Source organism: Pongo abelii, chromosome X (genome assembly GCF_028885655.2).
Source record: "Pongo abelii isolate AG06213 chromosome X, NHGRI_mPonAbe1-v2.0_pri, whole genome shotgun sequence".
In the NCBI taxonomy this organism is placed as follows: domain Eukaryota; kingdom Metazoa; phylum Chordata; class Mammalia; order Primates; family Hominidae; genus Pongo; species Pongo abelii.
In genome coordinates, this window is record NC_072008.2 from 99,354,445 (window position 1) to 99,372,968 (window position 18,524).

Genomic DNA, 18,524 nt, shown 5'->3' on the forward strand with positions numbered 1-18,524 from the left:
CGAGTTCATGCCATTCTCCTGCCTCAGCCTCCTGAGTAGCTTGGACTACAGGCGCCTGCCACCACGCCTGGCTAATTTTTTTTTTTTTTTTTTTTGTATTTTCAGTAGAGACAGGGTTTCACCATGTTAGCCAGGATGGTCTCGATCTCCTGACCTTGTGATCCACCCGCCTCAGTCTCCCAAAGTGCTGGAATTACAGGCGTGAGCCACTGCGCCCAGCCAGGAATCTGCATTTTTAAACATCACTCTGTATAATTCTCATCCTGAGGGTTAATGAACTATAAGCAGCACTTTTATACAGATGAAAACTTTCTTAAAAGGATGGTTCACTGCTGGGCAAAATTTCATGGGTTTCTGTTAGGTTTCTGTTAACTGACTAAATTGGTAACATTCTAACCATTTCTAAGCCTGTGATTAATAAAATCCTTTGAGGGGACCCTCCCTGTTCAATAGCAGAAGCAAATAGGTAAGTGTTGATGCCAAGGAGTAGCCTGGGAGACAGAATCCCATTAAAATCGCCATCATCTTCTCATAGCCACCTAAAAACAATTTAAGTTAAAACAACGTGCCTCTTATGGAAGTGCAACTTTCCTTTCCAGTGTTCTTTCTCTCAGACCCAGATTACTGCCTCTAAAACTTCTCTGATACAAAATCTTGGAGCGTCTTCAAGAAATGAGCAATTATTTGATTGAGTATATGCAGTTAGAATAGGATTCGGGACATAGGGGGAGGGGAAACTAAGAGCTGGAAATTGCTTAAGAGTAGTATAGGCGGCCGGGCACAGTGGCTCACACCTGTAATCCCAGCAATTTGGGAGGCTGAGGCAGGGGGATCACGAGGTCAGGAGATCCAGACCATCCTGGCTAACACAGTGAAACCCCGTCTCTACTAAAAATACAAAAAATTAGCCGGGTATGGTGGCGGGCGCCTGTAGTCCCAGCTACTCGGGAGGCTGAGGCAGGAGAATGGCGTGAACCCGAGAAGCGGAGCTGGCAGTGAGCCGAGATCGCGCCACTGCACTCCAGCCTGGGCGACAGAGTGAGACTCCGTCTCAAAAAGAAAAAAAAAAAAAGTAGTATAGGCTAGGGTTACAACCAGGAAGTGTCCGAACTAGAGTTTGAATTAATCAGACTTCAAAGTCTATATACCCCTTCCCTTGATTTTTCTAATTTTAATGTGTATAAGAATCAACTGGAGACCATGTTGAAAATGTAAATTCATGACAAGTTCCCCCCAAATTATGATTTAATAGGCATTCTGCAAAATCAAAAATCTGTATTTTTAATAAATATAGGCAAGTTATATATATATCTCTCTCTCTCATAGGCAGGTTAATGTATTAAAAATAAAAATATGTTTTCAATAAAAATAAGACAGGTGGTCAGTAGGTATTATTTGAGAAAATTTTTTCAGAGCGAAGCTTCTCAAACTTTTTAATCTGAGGATTCCTTTGCACTGTTACAAGTTACCAAGAACCTTAAAAAGCATTTATTTATGTGGTAAATAATATCTGATATATAGTAGCTATTGATATTTGTGGTATTAAAAGTAAAACTGAGAAATGTTTACAATATTTAACGCGTTTGAAAATACCAAGAATAAACCCATTACCTGTTAACCAGGTAACACTTTATAAAATATAACTGTATTTTCCAAATTAAAAACATTTAGTGAAAACAGGATATACTATTGCATATTTTTTAAAATCTCCTTAATGCCTAGCTTAATAATTTTCTTATCTGTTTCTACATTCAGTCTGTTGTGATATGATATTTTAGTTGAAGTATATGAAGAAAATCAGACCTTACACAAATACATAGTTAGAAAAAGGAGAACCTTGGAGACTCCCTGAAAGGATCTTGAAGATCCCCATGGTCATGGGACCATACTTTGAGTTCCTGTTTTGTAGGAATAGCTGTTTTTACTGTCAGAGAGTTCTATATTCATCAGTTTTTGTTGGCAATCAAAGTTTAGGGACACTGAGGAACATTAAAAATGAATTTATTTCTTAGATTACTTAGGGTGGGGAAAATTATTTTATAAATATTACCCCAGTTGCTCTTTCATTAATTTGCTTTATTAGGTTTAAAGCACTATTGAAATATAAAATAGAAGTGTAGGTGATGGGGAAGAATTTTGTTTACAGAAATTGGGTTTTAGAACAATGATTAGATTGAGAGTAGAGTGGTTTCAATAGGCAGTGAGGAAGGAATACGTTAGGTAAACAATTATAGGTAGAAAAAGTGGGAGAGCAGGGAGCAATCTATAGTTATTTATAGTAGATAGTTGTTCACAATTGAATAAATAACAATAATGGTAAGAAAGTGCTAATCGTAACTTTCTAAAAAGGGTGATTAATTTGCCTGATAAAACAATATTTTCTTGTGGTCACATACCTCCCCAAATTTTCTTACATTTTTTGTTACTCTTAAGTTTTAGTTCTATAACCTAAAACTTACTGCCAAGTTAGTGCAATAACTTTGACAAACATTATCTTATTTCTCATTTATCTGTGGTAAAAGTGGAGAACCTGAAAAGGAACCTGGAAAGAAGCAGCTGGAAAAGGTGAGAGGAAAACCTAGAGTGTGTGTTATCTTGCAAGCCAATTGAGGTAAGTGTTTCAAGGAAGAGGGAGTGATCCACTCTGTCAAATTATGCTGATCCATGAGGTTAAAATGAAGAATAATCATTCATCATGAGATTTAGTGACATGGAGGTCATTCTTAACCTAGAGAGGAAAAATTCCCATGGAGTGTTTGAGGTGAAAGTTCCATTGCTATGAGTTCAAGAGAGACTGAGAGGAAAGGAGTTGTAAACTTTGTATAAGTAGCTATTTCCAGTTTTGCTAAAACAGTAAGCAGAGAAATGGAGCAATAGATTTTAGAGGAAATGAGGTTAATACAGGTGGTTTCTTTTGGTTTGTAAATGAGATAAATAATAGCATGCATATTTGCTTATTTTTTTGAGAGCTTCAGTGGTGAACTCTCAAGACATGAATGCTTTCCTTATAGAATCCATGATCTAGTGGGGGGAAATGGTATTAAACAAATGATTACACAAATAATTAGAGTATAATTACCACACCTAACTTTTTCAAGGACATCAAGAAAGGCTTCCCTATGTAAATGATACTAAGGTTGCCCTTAGGGAGGGAATAGTACTTGAAAAGGTCTTGGGCAGAGGGAATATGGCATATCAGGGATACTGAAAGAAAGAAGCTACTGAGCTTGAAGTACAGACAGAGGGTAGAATGAATTTGGCAGAAGAAAAAGAGGAAGAGTTAATCAGTGGCTAAATTATTTAGGTTGGAGTTCATAGATTTAGTTAAGGTCTTTGGTTATTATGCCATGTACCTTAGGGATTCTTGACTTCGTGTGTTTGGTGTAACAAAAGTAAACTAGCCAAAACTGAAAGGTAAAAGATGGGACAGATAGAAAGCAGAAAGGAAAGGTGAATTGCATTACCACTATTCATACTGCCACACACATGACATTAGGCCAAGTCTATCTGTAGCTTCATCATCAATTATTTTTTCTCATAAATACTAAATTTATTCAGTATTCACATCATTGAGATATTTCTGTCTAACTGATCAAATCATATAGTAAGCAGGTCCAATTTGTTTGTTAATATGATCAGTAACAACAGATTGTCATTCCCTACCTAATACCCTCCAGCGGCTTTCTTTAAATCTCTTAAAAATAATATATTTTCCAACTTTTTCTTATGAAATTTTTAAGCACTTGGAAAACCTGAAGACTAACACCTATATACCCGCAATCTAGAGTCAAGAACTTTTATTAGTTTGTTCTACTTGCTTTCTCTGTTTTGCTGCATAATTTGAAAGTAAGTTACAGACCTCATGATGCTTCATATGCACATATTGCAGCATATATTGCCTAAAAATAAGGGCATTCTCTGTAATCTCAGTATTACCATATTTAAGCTACTTGTTTTCCTATCATCTATTGCCTAATCAGTATTAGATATCTTAGATGCCTCCCCCCAGTTTTTAGCAGTTTTATTGGAGTTTTTATACCATAAGAATTATTTATTTTAGGTGTACAGTTTGATAATTTACTGCAAATTTACAAAAGTTGTACAGCCATCATCTTAATCTAATTTGAGAACATTTCGTCATTCTAGAAAGAAGCCTCTGATACATGTTTTTTTTTTAATTGAACTAGGATTAAATCAAGGTTATGTCTCTTTAAAGTTTTTTCCTAAAATAATTTTTCTTTTAGTCCATGAAATTGATTTTTAGAAGAAATCAGCTGTTTTATGGAATCTTCCACATTCTAGATTTATCTGCCTGTTTTCTCATTATGTCATTTAACTTTTTCCTCTATCCATCCCCCAACCGCCACTCCCAATATTTTCTATTAAAGTCCTGGTTAGACTCATTCTGATATATTTGGAATAAAACCCAAATTTGCTAATTATTTTCCTCCTCTAAAATGTAAGCCCCATAAAGCCTTCTCCAATACCAGTGTGTGGTTCACAGTAGGATCTCAATAAAAATTTGTTGAGTGAATGAATGAATCACTTACATTCAGGTTATATATTTTTGCCATCCAGTTTCAATCTCAGCTTAAGACATTTTTCCATTTTAAATTTTCTCCCTCTGACGATGAATACTGAGTGATCCCTCCACATGTTTTTTCAAATCATGCCAGTTATGAAAATATAGTCCTTTTTGATTCCAGTATGATAATTATAATATAAATTTGCACAGTTTTTGATGCTTCTGACCATTCCATGCTATTATTTTCAGTAGCCATCTATAATTTAGTTATGTTAACAAATATACTCTGGCCTTTGGATTTTAAGGACATGTACATATACATAGACATTTCTAATGTGAGAAAATCTAAAACTCATATAAGTGTATCCAGCTTCAATAAATAACTGTAATACTTTTGGCTGTTTCTCAGCCAGTATATTTACATCAAATTCTCTGTTCTGTTTTCAGAAATACATTAAAAAATTTATGTGGGGGTGGCAGTTTGCAGAAGGCACTGATACATGTAAAACCAAGTAATGCTATTTAAAGCCATGCACAAATAGATATGTTTTGAATTATGCTCACTGGGAAAAATAGTAAAGAACTCCCCTGGTATTTTGCGTCCTATGCTTAAGTCCTTATCTTTGATAAGTTGTTAGACGAGATGACATGTGTATATTGGCACAACTAGATGCTAGGGAAATGTTGACATATTTTAGATTGCAAATCGCTTTGTATGCACAGTGCATTGCCTCAAAGTGCATATTATGGTCCTCTACTATAAAATATATTGCTTTAGTTTAAAACTAAAATGCAGATGAAATTATAAGAAATAAATGGAAAGTCCAGTTTGATCTCAACCTGAAAGTTTGAAATATTTTTTCATTTGCATACTGGTCAAATCCAAATAAAATTGATTTTAGGTGTTCAGTGCTGAACAACACTGGCTTAATAAGATTTGTAATTTGAGGAAACTTGTCAAGGATTTCTACAAAGCTTACAAGACATTTGTTAAATAGGAACTAGGACAATGGGCAGATAACATAGGGCAAACCTTATTTGTTTGGGGTGTATTTTTATATAAGTAGTCCTATCACACAGATGGAAATAAACTAGTATTTAATTAGATTTGTTTCATGTAAGGTGACCCGTGAAATAGAGGGGCTGGAATTTTCAGGGCTCTAGGACATTTTGGTTACTTCATATGTAGTCATGTCCCACTACATCTGAACATAGGGCTCTAGAGCAAAATCTGTTGTCAAGGAAGAATCAAGAAAGTTGCTAGTGAGTATCCAAAACATATCAAATGCACTTTCAAAACAAGTACCTTCTTGGAAAATGCATATTTGAAGTTGGTATTTATGTATATAATGGTTTTCTACAGAGGATTTCCTAAAGCATTGACACTGGAACTATAGAAACTATTGTTATTTAGTTCATGGCTTCTTGGCTAGGGTAAAGTGCTAAAGGGACAAAGCTTGCGAATTTAGTTTCTCTGAGGGCCTTTATGCTTTTTATTAGACTATACTCTTAGACTTTCAAAGAATTTCAGAAGTATATGCAGGACAGATCCATTCCTACTACTTGAGAAATAAATGGACTTTGTCGATGATGACTCAGTCATATCACCTAGATGTCCATTATAGTCAACACAGTATTCTATATATCATCTTTAAATAATTCCTGTCTCGTGCAAAGTGCTTAATTTAAACTTAATATGTGATTGGATGAATTAAAAACATTTTATGTATTTTGTAGCTCTGTCCATTGAGAAGGCCTGGACGAAACAATATCCCAATAGCAATAAGCACACCCAGTGCCAAGGTCTTGTTTCCTATTATCGTTCTGCAGTAAAAGGAACCCAAGCTCTGTAGAAATAGCTGATTCTAGGGCTAATGCAGGGGTCATACAAAATGATACTGGAGCATCTTGTAAGAGCCAGCAAGTAAGAGAGTACTTAAGAAACAAAATGAGGGAGTTAATGTCAGAGAGACACAGGAGCTAACTAAAAGAGCTTTCAGTGGCCAAAGCTGGAATAGTTTAATCAACAAAATAAAATTGTATTGGAATATTACCCAAAGTATAAAATTAATACTCATGAATCCATACTGGTATAAATAAATGACTTAATACATGGGGATAAATGGAAAAATCTCCTGTACAGATGAGTTCCAGAAAATTTATGTAGGCATACCACCATCAAGAAGTTGGAATGTAACTTCCCATTCTTTAAGTGTGGGCTGCACATAGTGACTTTTTTTCCAAAGAGTACGGTATGGAAATGGGAGGAGAATAATCTTAGAGTGGAGAAAACTGATAAATACTACTTTGGTCAGGTGATCAAGGTTAGTAACCTTAGCGATAAGTTAGTAGTACATACCCTTGATATGATGTGATGAGAATGGTACTTTGCCTTTGTGTTATTTCTCCCAAAAACTTACAATCTAATTATAGCTATGATTAAAAAAAAAAAAAAAGAAACACTAGACAAACCCAAATTGAAAAGCATTCTAGGCTAGGCACTGTGGTTCACGCCTGTAATCCCAGCATTTTGGAAGGCCAAGGCAGGTGGATCACTTGAGTCCAGGAGTTCGTGATCAGCCGTGGTGACATGGTGAAACCCTGTCTCTATGAAAAAATACAAAAATTAGCCAGATGTGGTTGCACATGCCTGTAGTCTCAGCTACTCAGGAGGCTGAGGCAACAGAAACGCTTGAGCCCAGGAGGCAGAGGTTGCAGTGAGCCGAAATGATGCCACTGCACTCCAGCCTGGGCAACAGAGTGAGATCCTGTCTCAAAAATAAAATAAAATAAATATAAAATAAACCTTCTATAAAATAAATAACTGATGATTACTCCTCAAGACAGTCACGGTCATCAAAAACAAATTCCTCTGCCACAGTTCAGAGGAGCCTAGGAGACATGATGCCTACTTGTAATGTGGTATCTTAGATGGATTCCTGGGACAATAAAAGGACTTAGCTGAAAACTAAGGAACTTTGAATAAAGAATGGACATTAGTTAACAATAGTGTGTCAGTACTGGTTCATTAGTTGTGGTAGATGTTCCATACCAATGTAAGATATTAACGGTAAGAGAAACTAGATGCAGGGGATATAGGAATTCTCTGTACAGTATTTGCAGATTTTCTGTAAATCTAAAACTATTTTAAATAAAAAGCGTGTTTAAAAATACATATCACTTGATTGGCATAAAAGCTAAACAATAGTGATGGTTTGTTTTTCTGAATACAAAATTCAAAATGTCTTACTATATTAAGGTAAATGAGAGAGTGAAGTGCTCATTTCTTTAAAACAAACATTTGACAAACATTTATACTTGGAGCTTCTACCCTCTCACGTCATTCTTTTCTATCTTATCACTTGCATCTACAATATTTTGTTGCTTCTATAAGCTTTCAGATATCATCCTTAAGATGGCAGAGATTGATTGTTTGTCACTTGACAATTCTGTAGAGGGAAGAAAGAGGAAGAGATATTTTAAATTCTCACATTTTCCTTAGAATGACAAATGCTCCATGACAGAACTATGCGGGAGGGAATATACATGAGAAGAACTGTTTCCACACTGCACAGTTTTCTACCATGTTGATTCCAGTCAGGATAAGAGTGATAATTTCTGCTTCAGAACAGTCATGTTGACAACTAGAATAGGATGCGTTCATGCTTGGCTTTTATTTAGGGAAAAAAGGATATTATATTACACACTCTTGCTAGAGCTATGTATTTCCTGGAAATTAATATATATGATTAAATTTTCCAAAAAACCCTCTTTAGTTTTCATTTGTCCTGTGACTTAGATTGCACTATTGTTATTTTCTATATTATCATCCAATGTGAAATGGCCAAACATATTGTGGTAATTAAAGATATTGTTGTATGTGAAGATTATTGTCATTTCATAATTTGACAGACCCATTCCTATCTTAAATCCTTTAAGAATTTTTCTAAGATACATTTGTTTCAGCAGCATGGTAATTTACATGAGCTAGTGTGAACAAAGAACATTAAGGTTTTTTTTTAAATAGGAGCCTCATCCAAATGTCCAGATATTTGCAGAAGAGTTGAATGCTTCAGATTAAGGCTTAGAGGAATTGCCAGCTACTTTGAAAAAGATGCTTCAACTCAAATTTATGTATCTGTGAGAATTTATCTACAATTATACATCTCAGTGAAAATTCACTGGAATCATTTGTAATCTTTAAATGATTTAGAGGTAGCCTTTAAAATAACTAGTTTTAGTGATATTTGTGGTAGAAACTACATTGTGAAACATTTAAATATCTTTTCAGTGATCTTACATTTATACTGACATTTACTTAAGTATGTTTCATAACAGATGTTATAATCACTTTCAAAAAGGATAAATTGAGATGATTACTAGTTTATAAAAGTAATATGAATATTCTGCACTGTATTCAGCTTTTCCTTTGTATCTCAAGGCCTTAGCATCTGATATTCCTTCTGCTTGGGGCATTCAAACAATTTTGGCTCTTTTATTACTCCCATCCTGTTTAACTACTTTTTCTGGCTAGCTCTGGTTTATACCACAGGTCTCAGATGATATGTCAGTAACTCAGACTTGACCTTCCCTTCTGAATTAGGTCTCTGTTTCTTTCATAGCATCCTGTACTTTCCCTTCATCTCCCCAGTCATGATTATGATTATATACTCATTTGTTTCATATTTGTGTAATAACTATTACCTTTACTAAACTGTAATATCCATTGCATGGTATCTTGGCACATAATAGATTATCAAAAGGGAAGTGTAAGAATCAATGAACAAATATTATTATAATATCCAGATTACTAGCATGATTGTCACAATTTATATCTAACCTTTACAGGATTTTAGCATATTTCATGAAACTAAGTAGATGTACAGAAAATCAAGTTACTCTTTGTTCTATAATAGAAACAGAGAAGGTAAGCCACAATGCTTTTAAAACAGAGTGTTTGAGCAAGAGACTTTGTTGGTGTTACTTTTTCTCTTTTCTCAATTTGATTTATCTTCTAGGAAAGGATCATACAGATTCTTCAGTTCAGAAGAACTCCAGCAACACTTATGTGGTTGCTGGCAACTCCTATTCTCTGTTGTTACTCCAAATTTTAATTACTGGTCTTAAAACTCCTATCCTGTCTTAATCTTAGCAGACGACCTTGGCACTTACCACTAAATGAAAATGAAGGCTATTATGTGAGAAATACTTCATCTTTCTGCCTTTTACCTCCTACCACCCTCCAAAAAATCCTGCATCCATTCCCTTTCTTTATTCCTTGCCTCTGCTCTTGGGAGAGGAAATTCTTTCTATCTCTGAGTTTAATTTCATTCCTTTCTGTTTTCTCTGTGATATTGCCACATTAGTTATTTCTTCTCTTACCTATGTTTTTAAAACATGTTTTCTTTGTACTTTATCCTTCTAGATGCCCTATGAATATGCTCAAGTTTCTTTCATGTAGAAAAAAAAACATAAAAGAGTTTTAACTCTGCATCTTTCATGGTTGCCTTCTTATCTCTTGACTTTCTGTATCGACTGTAACTATGTACTCTAGGTCTCTACATTCTCACTTCCAATTCAGTCTTTTAACCCACTGTCACCTGGCTTGTGCCTTCAGCACTTAGCTGAGATTGCATTAGCAAAGGTTACTATGACTTCTTAATAGCTAAGTATAATGGACATTTTCAGATCTGAACTTGACTGATGTTCTGCATTTAATACTGTTGTCTGTAACAAATCTTTTCTATTTTTATGAATTTTTCAAAGGTAAGGATAATACTTGTTTTTTGTAGAAAATTTAAACATTACAGAGTCATAAGGATTCTTATGCTCACCTTGAAACTTTATTCACCCTGTGTTTCTTGACTCTTTCTTTTCTGATACTGGTCCAGCTCTTACTACTCTGGCTAATTTCTTAATGCATACTTTGTAGGTTTTTCATTCACTGCCAACCCCTTGCATGTTGGTGTTCAGTTGGATCCAGTGCTCAAACTTTTTTTCACTTGAAATTTCCCTGCAAAGTAATTTAGTTTTCTCTCATGACCCTAGCTATCACTCAGCGACTGCCAGTTCAGTATCTCTAACTCAGATCACTTTCCAAAGTGCCAATTCCCATACATCCTCTTTCTTACATGCGTAATGGTTCATAAATCTCATAGGCACTTCAAACTTCAGGAGTCCAAAATGGAAACTAGAACCTTTTCTCAAAGTCTGTGCCATTTTCTCTATTACCTAGTCATTGTCATTGCCTTTGGTCTAATGTGTCGAGCCAGAGCCTTACCCCAGATTTCTTTCTCTTTTTCATCCTTTGTATCCAATTTGTCACTAATTTCAATAGAATCTTCTCAGCATATCTCATGTATTTCTCATTCTTTTCATTCACAGTGTCGCTGTTTGAGTTCAGACTCTTTCATTTCTTGTCTACATGAATTTTTAAGTGGTTCCATTGCCTTCTGTCTTAACCTGACTTCAATCTGTCTTTCACTGTGCAAATAATTGTCCTTAAACACTCAAATATGACCATATCATTTTTCTGCTTAAAATAGTGTCTCCCCATTAGCTTCACTGTAAATGCCACAGGAGAGATTCCAACCTCCTTAGCATACCACCCAAAGCCTTCGTTAACTGGCCTTTGCCTATCTTTCTAGCTGACGTCAGGACTAGGTCTCAGGGGACTGAAGTTAGAATGGAATATTCTATTGTAAGTGTCAAGTAACAGAAAGAAGCTGCAAGTTGAATATGAACTGAAGTATTTAAGAGTTTCGAATGGTCAAATCAGAGACACGATGATATTTGAGACGTGGTTAGGGTAAGAGTAAGAATGAAAATTACAGAAAGACCTAAAAGGGCTGCCTATAACTAAGGAGGAAGGAGAATAAGATCAAGAACACAGAAAATAAGATTTTGGAAACTATCACCAAGAGTCACTGAAATGTCTATAGCATTGAGCATAATTATGATGGGTAGGTATGTTAGGTTGACTTCAAGGATCAGATTTAAGATGGAGATTGATAGAAAAATCTATTATATGTCTGATCATCTTTCTCTTATATATAAAAGACTTTATTGGCTCTCTATCAACTATAGGACAAAATTCAAGATTTTCAAATGACCTAAGAGGGCCTCCATATTTAGGCTTCTTTTTATCTCTGCAAACTTACCTCCTTCCCCCTGCCCTCTTGATCTTTAGGTTCCATCAACTCTAAATACCTGCTGCTCTTTTCTCATGTTTCCTCTGCCAAGATTGTCCTTAATTTCCTCATTTTCTGGGTAAATGCCTGTTCATTCCTTAAGACCCTATACAGACATCACCATCTCCAGGACACTCCCTCTGAATCCTCCTTGCTCTCAGAGTTGCCCATCCATCCATCCATGCATTTATTTATTTGTTTATTATTGAGAAAATATTTATTGAGTGCTTAATATGGATCAGTTTCTATGTCATGTAATGGGAACACCGTGGTGAATAAGATAGGCCACACATGACCTTTACCCTTCTTGGTCTTAAATTTATCAGTGGATACACATGTATAACGCAATAATCACAAAATAATTACCAATTTCATAAATGCTACGAATAAAATAAACAATGAACTATCATACAGAAAAATGCAGATGAGGGGTAGACAGAGAGGCAAACCACTTTAGTATAAGGTTGAGCCATAAAAAGTTGTTGATCTTTAAACTGTTTGTGTCCCATAAAATAGTTTTACATAGTTTAACCTAATGGTTGACTTTCTGAGGAATTGACATTTAAGCTGAAACCTGAAGGATGAGGTGGAATTGGCCATGCTGGCTAAGCCTATAATTTGGCATGTTCCAGGAACCAAATTAAAAGCATTGAGAAAAAAGGTGAGTGAAACAAAACAAAAGTAAGAGACAGAAGTAGGGCAGATCATATAGGACCTTATAGGAGATTGGATTTGTTTTTCATTAAAATGTAAAGCCACTGGAGTTTTTTAAGATCCCTCTGTTTACAGTGTGGGACTAGAATAAAAGGGAGTAAGGTTGGAAAAATGCTACCTATTAAGAGATTGATGTAAGGAGACAATTTGGTGTTGCCTTATTTGTGCAGTTTGGAATCAGGCTGCCTTTGTTTAAATCCTGGATATGCCATTTATTAGCCATGTTACTTCATGTTCAAATTTTGAGTTTTACTCGAATTCTCTAAGCCTCAGTTTATCTATCTGTGAAATAGAGACAATGATAGGATCAACTTCATAGGTTTGGCTTTGAGATTGAATGAAATAATCCATTGCAAACACTAAGCAGTCCTTGACAGAGAATAAACACTTACTAGGTACTAGAGATTAATAGCCCAAGCGAGAGATGATAGTGGCCTGGGCTAAGTTGATGACAGCATATTTGGAGACAAGTGAATGGATATGAGGCCTATCGTGGAGGTTTAAATATCAGGATTTAGTAATGTATTGGATTTGACAGTTGAGGGAGAAGGATTTTTCAGTTATGACTCCTGGGCTTCTGTCAAAAGGAGTGGAGAGGGTTGTGTTGTACTTTCTTGAGTTGGCGAAGGTCTGTCTGGTACAGATTTTAGTTATATAAATTTCTCTCTATATACTATATAAAGCAGGAATGAAAGAAAGGAAAAAGGTAAGTATCATACAATGTAAGAGAAAATGGCTATTAAATATTTTAGGTATCTGTCAGAATCTTACATGAGGTATATAAAACACTTTTAGTTTATATTATGTTTATACCACAGTGTCTGTAATATGTAAAATTTTTAAATGTGTATATTGTTTGTTCCCATGGTATAAGATTTTGGAAATTTCTACTGTACTCTGTGATAGGCAGTGAACAATTAAGCTTATATGTTTGTTTGTCTTTATATTAAAGGTGATTTGTAATCATTCCATCTGCTTCTCTTACAGAATGGAGCTTGCTTGATATTTCACTAGATAAAGAATTTAAGGCGAGTGTCTATCTTTGTTCTCCTTGGCAACTGAGAGTCTGCCCTTGGAAACGTCAGGCACCATGGGGAAGCGGGATAATCGGGTAGCCTATATGAATCCAATAGCAATGGCCAGATGGAGAGGCCCAACTCAATCTGTGGGCCCAACAATCCAAGATTATCTAAATCGACCAAGACCCACCTGGGAAGAAGTAAAGAAACAATTAGAAAATAAAAAAACAGGCTCAAAAGCATTAGCTGAATTTGAAGAAAAAATGAATGAAAATTGGAAGAAAGAACTTGAAAAAAGCAGAGAGAAATTATTAAGTGGAAATGAGAGCTCATCTAAAAAAAGAGAAAGAAAGAGAAAGAAAAAGAAGAAATCTTGTCGGTCTTCATCTTCTTCATCAAGCTCTGATTCTTCAAGCAGTTCTTCAGATTCTGAGGATGAGGAAAAGAAACAAGGAAAAAGGAGAAAGAAAAAGAAGAACCGTTCATACAAATCATCCCAAAGCTCTACGTATGAATCAGAATCAGAGAGCAAGGAGTCTGTAAAAAAGAAAAAGAAGTCAAAGGATGAAACAGAGAAAGAAAAGGATATAAGAAGCCTCAGCAAAAAAAGAAAGAAAAGTTACCCTGATGATAAACCTTTATCATCTGAGTCCTCATCTGAATCAGATTATGAAGAGGATGTGCAAGCAAAAAAGAAGAGAAGGTGTGAAGAGCGAGAACAAGCAAAGGAAAAAGTAAAGAAGAAGAAGAAGAAACAGCACAAGAAACATAGTAAGAAGAAGAAAAAGAAGTCTGGATCAAGTCACAAGTCAAGGTAACATCAAGAAAAAAAGCAAGAATGAGTTTGCCAAGTTTCCCTGTGTTAGTAGAATTATTTCTGGACTTTGAGTTGCCTATCAAATCCCACTGTGCCAGAAAGGGGCATAGTGGCTGCTGGCAACTTCAATATACATTTTTGTTTGTTTGCTTGTCCTTCCTTCCAATGGTTAATTCCTCTGAGAGCTAAAATTCTGTTGTCATACCAGTGAATAAAATGTTTGAAATTAAAGTAAAATGTGTTAGATAATGAATAACTTTGACAAAAAAAGTGTATCTAAGGTTAAATGTATCTAATTCGAGTACATCTTTGAAATATCACCATAAATGAAACATAAATGTAATTTCCAGACAATTGTAGTTGGTATTTTTGATGCGAGGACTTAATATTGATGTCTCAAATTCCTTGCTTTTGTAAATAAGCTTAGTTCATTTTCCTTTTTTCTTTAATGAATCTTTGTTTACATGGGGAAAGAGCATGTGGGGTGGGAAGGGCAAGTGTTTGCTAATCACTGTGGCTAGCTGAATAGTGTGCCTTTGACTCTTACACATCCTATTTTTGCCAGAGCAGCAGCCGTCCTTTTCTTACTTTATGAAATTCTGGGGTGTTGTATGCTGCTTCAAGTGAACAAGAAGGACAGAAGTTTACAGCATAAGTAAGCCCCCATATCTATGAAATTTACCTCTTCTTCAGCACTGTTTACTATACAGTACTGAATAATATTTAGTATTACAATGTTACATGATTTGAAATAACTTTATACCCATTTTGTATGGGAACCATTCTAAACAGACCCTGATGTTGTTTGATTAAGAAATATTCTGAAATTTTTTTTGCATGTTTTATACTGTTAAGTTTTAATTATCTGACCATATTCTATATAACCGATGATCCTTTTTTAAGATATGATTTATGCTTAGGATATAAGTTTCAAGTTTTTAGTTTCTTAACCTTGCTATATTAATTTCATTACTGTGTTTAATTGCACCCTTGCCAAAATATTTAGCATGTGAAAAGGTTTTTTTTAAAAAATATGTAATGCCTTCATATTGAAGCTGGTTACTGTACGCAAGTTGAGTGCCAGACCTCTAGTACGCCGTGTGTTACATGAAACTACTGCCAAAATCTTAGTAAGATTGTTGTTGAAAAGATTGTTGTCTTAAGCATTAATATTGAATTTATATAGAAGTTAAATGTAGGTGATAATGACATCATTGATCTTCCTGTGTCCATATTTTCCTACAATTTGGTGCCTTGTATCTGTTGCTGATTCACTTTTACCACTAGTGTAAAAATAAGTGAAAAAATATTTTTACTTTACATTTTTATATATCAGAGTAACATAAATTATAAATTTGTGTCTCAAAAACCACCTGTGATGGAGGATGTGCTAATTGTAATATCATAGGTACAAAGTATTTTGGCATGATGAAAGGCTCAATAGCTATTGTTTTTAAATAGCAGATTTTATCTCAGCTACCTTCAATCACAAGTAAAATTATAAAGATAAAAAACATCTACATAAATAACATGTTGGCTGCCAAATTTTTTGCATTGGAAATACTGGAATCTCTCATTAAAGTTCTTGGAACATTATAGTGATGCCATGTTAGATTACCTTGGAGCTTCATAACTTTAGCTTTTTCCTGAAAATATATGTTTATGCTGATAAAAACAATTACATTTATGGGATATTTTGTATCCATATAGAGTTTTTCAGAATCGTTCATTAAAATGCCTTTTATAAGCTTATATTATTTGTAGAATATGGCAAAAGCATTTACAGCTCATCATATATCTATCTGCTCCCGTTCACTTCCAAACCTCTTGTGGTTAGGCAATGCCATTTGACTACTTCAAGCAGAGGGATTGTAAACAGAAGTGATTTTCTATTTCCATGTTGGACTGTAAAAAGTTCTGCATGACCCTCCAGTTTTCTTTTGCCTGTCATGGTGACCTGAAAGCAAGATGTTCCAAATGGCGTACTTACAAGACGAATGCAACCTCGGTCCTTAGGTCGCTGTTTAGAAGGGACCTGACTGGAGTGCTAATGGACTTGCAGTAAACTTTTTAAGTGTAAGAAATAAACTGTTATGTGTTAAACCACTGTGATTTGAGGTCTTTTTATTACTGCGGAATCACCTAACCTAAATCTGACCAATAACACAGAACTCTAGAACATCTATTTCATTATTTACATAAAATAACTCACCTTCTTCTATCACATTCTTCTGTAGTCTACAGATTGACTCAGAAGTGATCATTATGCCATAGTAGAAGGAAATACTCATTGTATTTGCACTGGTTTTTATGTAATGATTGAGGGAGAGAGTGGTCTACCATATTTCATGCTTATCAGAAATGCTGCCTAGGAAATAAAACTACATTATTCTGTTGATTGTAGTAAAAAAGTTCCAGTAAAGTTTTTGAGAAGGAAATTTTAAAAGTACTAATGAGGACTTGATGAAGAAGAGGAATGCTATTTTTTATATTAATTATAGAACTTACAGCAGAGAAAAGTGCTATAGAAATATGGAGGATAATACACTAAATAGATTTAGTTGAACATTAATATGTAGCTTCTAAATTAAAAGCAACATAATTTTGTCCCTATTTGAAAAGCACTAAAGTTGTTATTAGTGATCTGTCTGTGTGCTTAGTAAGGAGTACAGCTTTAGCTATAACATTCAACTTGCTTTGGCTATGGAAAGGGCAGCAGTGAGAAAGTAAATAAGAAAGAAGATGGGAGATGGGAAAAATTGATACACTCTAGATTCACAATTTAATTTTGATCACAAAAGGAATTTGAAACATCTCAGGCTTCAGGTGAAGATTTAGATTGGAGATAAGGAAACAAGAAAATTTAGAGTTCTTTTTTATCTTGTGACAACTCTCTTGATAATTATAAATTTATTTTGAAGAAAAGTTTCATTTGACATTGTGACATTTCTGTAGTCATTTCTGTTTGGCCCTATTTATTTTACAAAAAAGACATATTTAATCTAAGATGTAGGTTTGTAACTACGTCATGTCTCATGAAAATATAGACAATCATTCAAAATCACCTATGTAATTTAAAGTTGAACTGACTTTCTCATTCCTGCCTGAGCTGCAAACAAGGTATGTTCTTTGATATAGGCTCTAGCACTTTTTCTTGACTCTTCATGCCACTTAAGTTTAATTTGCTTTGTATTATGTATTTTGTAGACTCATGGACTCTTCGTGTTATGAGCCTCAGCTCTCAGCTCAGCACTAGGTTGAAATTTTCATTCTGCCATTTCTTGACATGTGACCCAAAATAAGTTATTTCACTACCTCTATGACACAATTTCTTCATATACAAAATCAGAGAAAATGGTATCTGCATTAAACCATTTTTGCGTTGCTATAAAGAAATACCCAAGGCTGGGTAATTTGTAAAGAAAATAGGTTTAATTGGCTCACGGTTCTACAGGCAGTACAGCACGGCACCAGCATCTGCTCAGCTTCTGGTGAAGGCTTCAGGAAGCTCATACTCATGGTTGACGGTGAAGCAGGAGTAGGCACCTTACATGGTGAGACAGGCAACAAGGGCAGGGGGAGAGGTCCCAGACTTTTAAACAACCAGATCTCTTGTGAACTAACTGAGTGAGAACTCACTTGTCACCTAGGAGACTTTACTAAACCATTCATGAAGGATCCACCCCCATGATCCAGTCACCTCCCACTAGGCCCTACCTCCAATATTGGGAATCACTTTTCAGTATGAGATTTGGAGGGGACAGACATCTAAACCACATCAGTACCTATATCTAGGATTGTTATGAAAATAAGATAAAATAACATTTAAAGTATTTAAACATTCCTGGCACATAGTAAATGCTCAATAAATGTGTTTTTTTCATCCTCCACCTCCAATTATTATCATTATCACATATGACATAATAATGATGATTACATTATTATGATATTGCCACCTCCTATGCTGCATTTTAACTTTTTTGAAAGTAGCGCCTGCTTCATCTTTTATCTCTAACAATGATAATACATGGTGTTTTGCATATGATGGGTGTCTCCTAATTTTCATTAAATTGAATTAGTTGAACAAGACTTGGGAGAAAGGAAACTGAATGAATGTAGTATACTAGATGTTGTGTGTAAGTGCCTTGCCTTACGTTTTACAACAGCTGAATTGAGATATAATTCATATGCCATAAAATTCACTTCTTTAAAGTATGCAATTCAATGGTTTTTAGTGTATTTACAAATACATGGAAACA

At 34.9% G+C, this 18,524-nt stretch overlaps 1 protein-coding gene across 9 annotated transcripts in view; it reads left to right on the plus strand.

The window, feature by feature from the left end:
- The window catches only part of FAM133A (family with sequence similarity 133 member A), a 38,988-nt gene extending 22,620 nt beyond the window's left edge, over window positions 1–16,368 (plus strand). For 3 of the 9 annotated variants that reach the window (XM_063721200.1, XM_054544825.1, XM_054544826.1), the window contains exons 3-4: window positions 2,523–2,565; window positions 13,417–16,368. In XM_063721200.1, the coding sequence (XP_063577270.1) occupies window positions 13,520–14,266 (747 nt within the window). In that variant the 5' untranslated portion in view covers window positions 2,523–2,565; window positions 13,417–13,519 and the 3' untranslated portion in view covers window positions 14,267–16,368. Of the gene's footprint in view, window positions 1–2,522; window positions 2,612–13,416 lie in introns of all 9 variants that reach the window. The other 6 variants (XM_063721201.1, XM_002831868.2, XM_002831867.2 and 3 more) reach the window with 2 other exon arrangements.
- The last annotated feature ends 2,156 nt before the right edge of the window (window positions 16,369–18,524 follow it).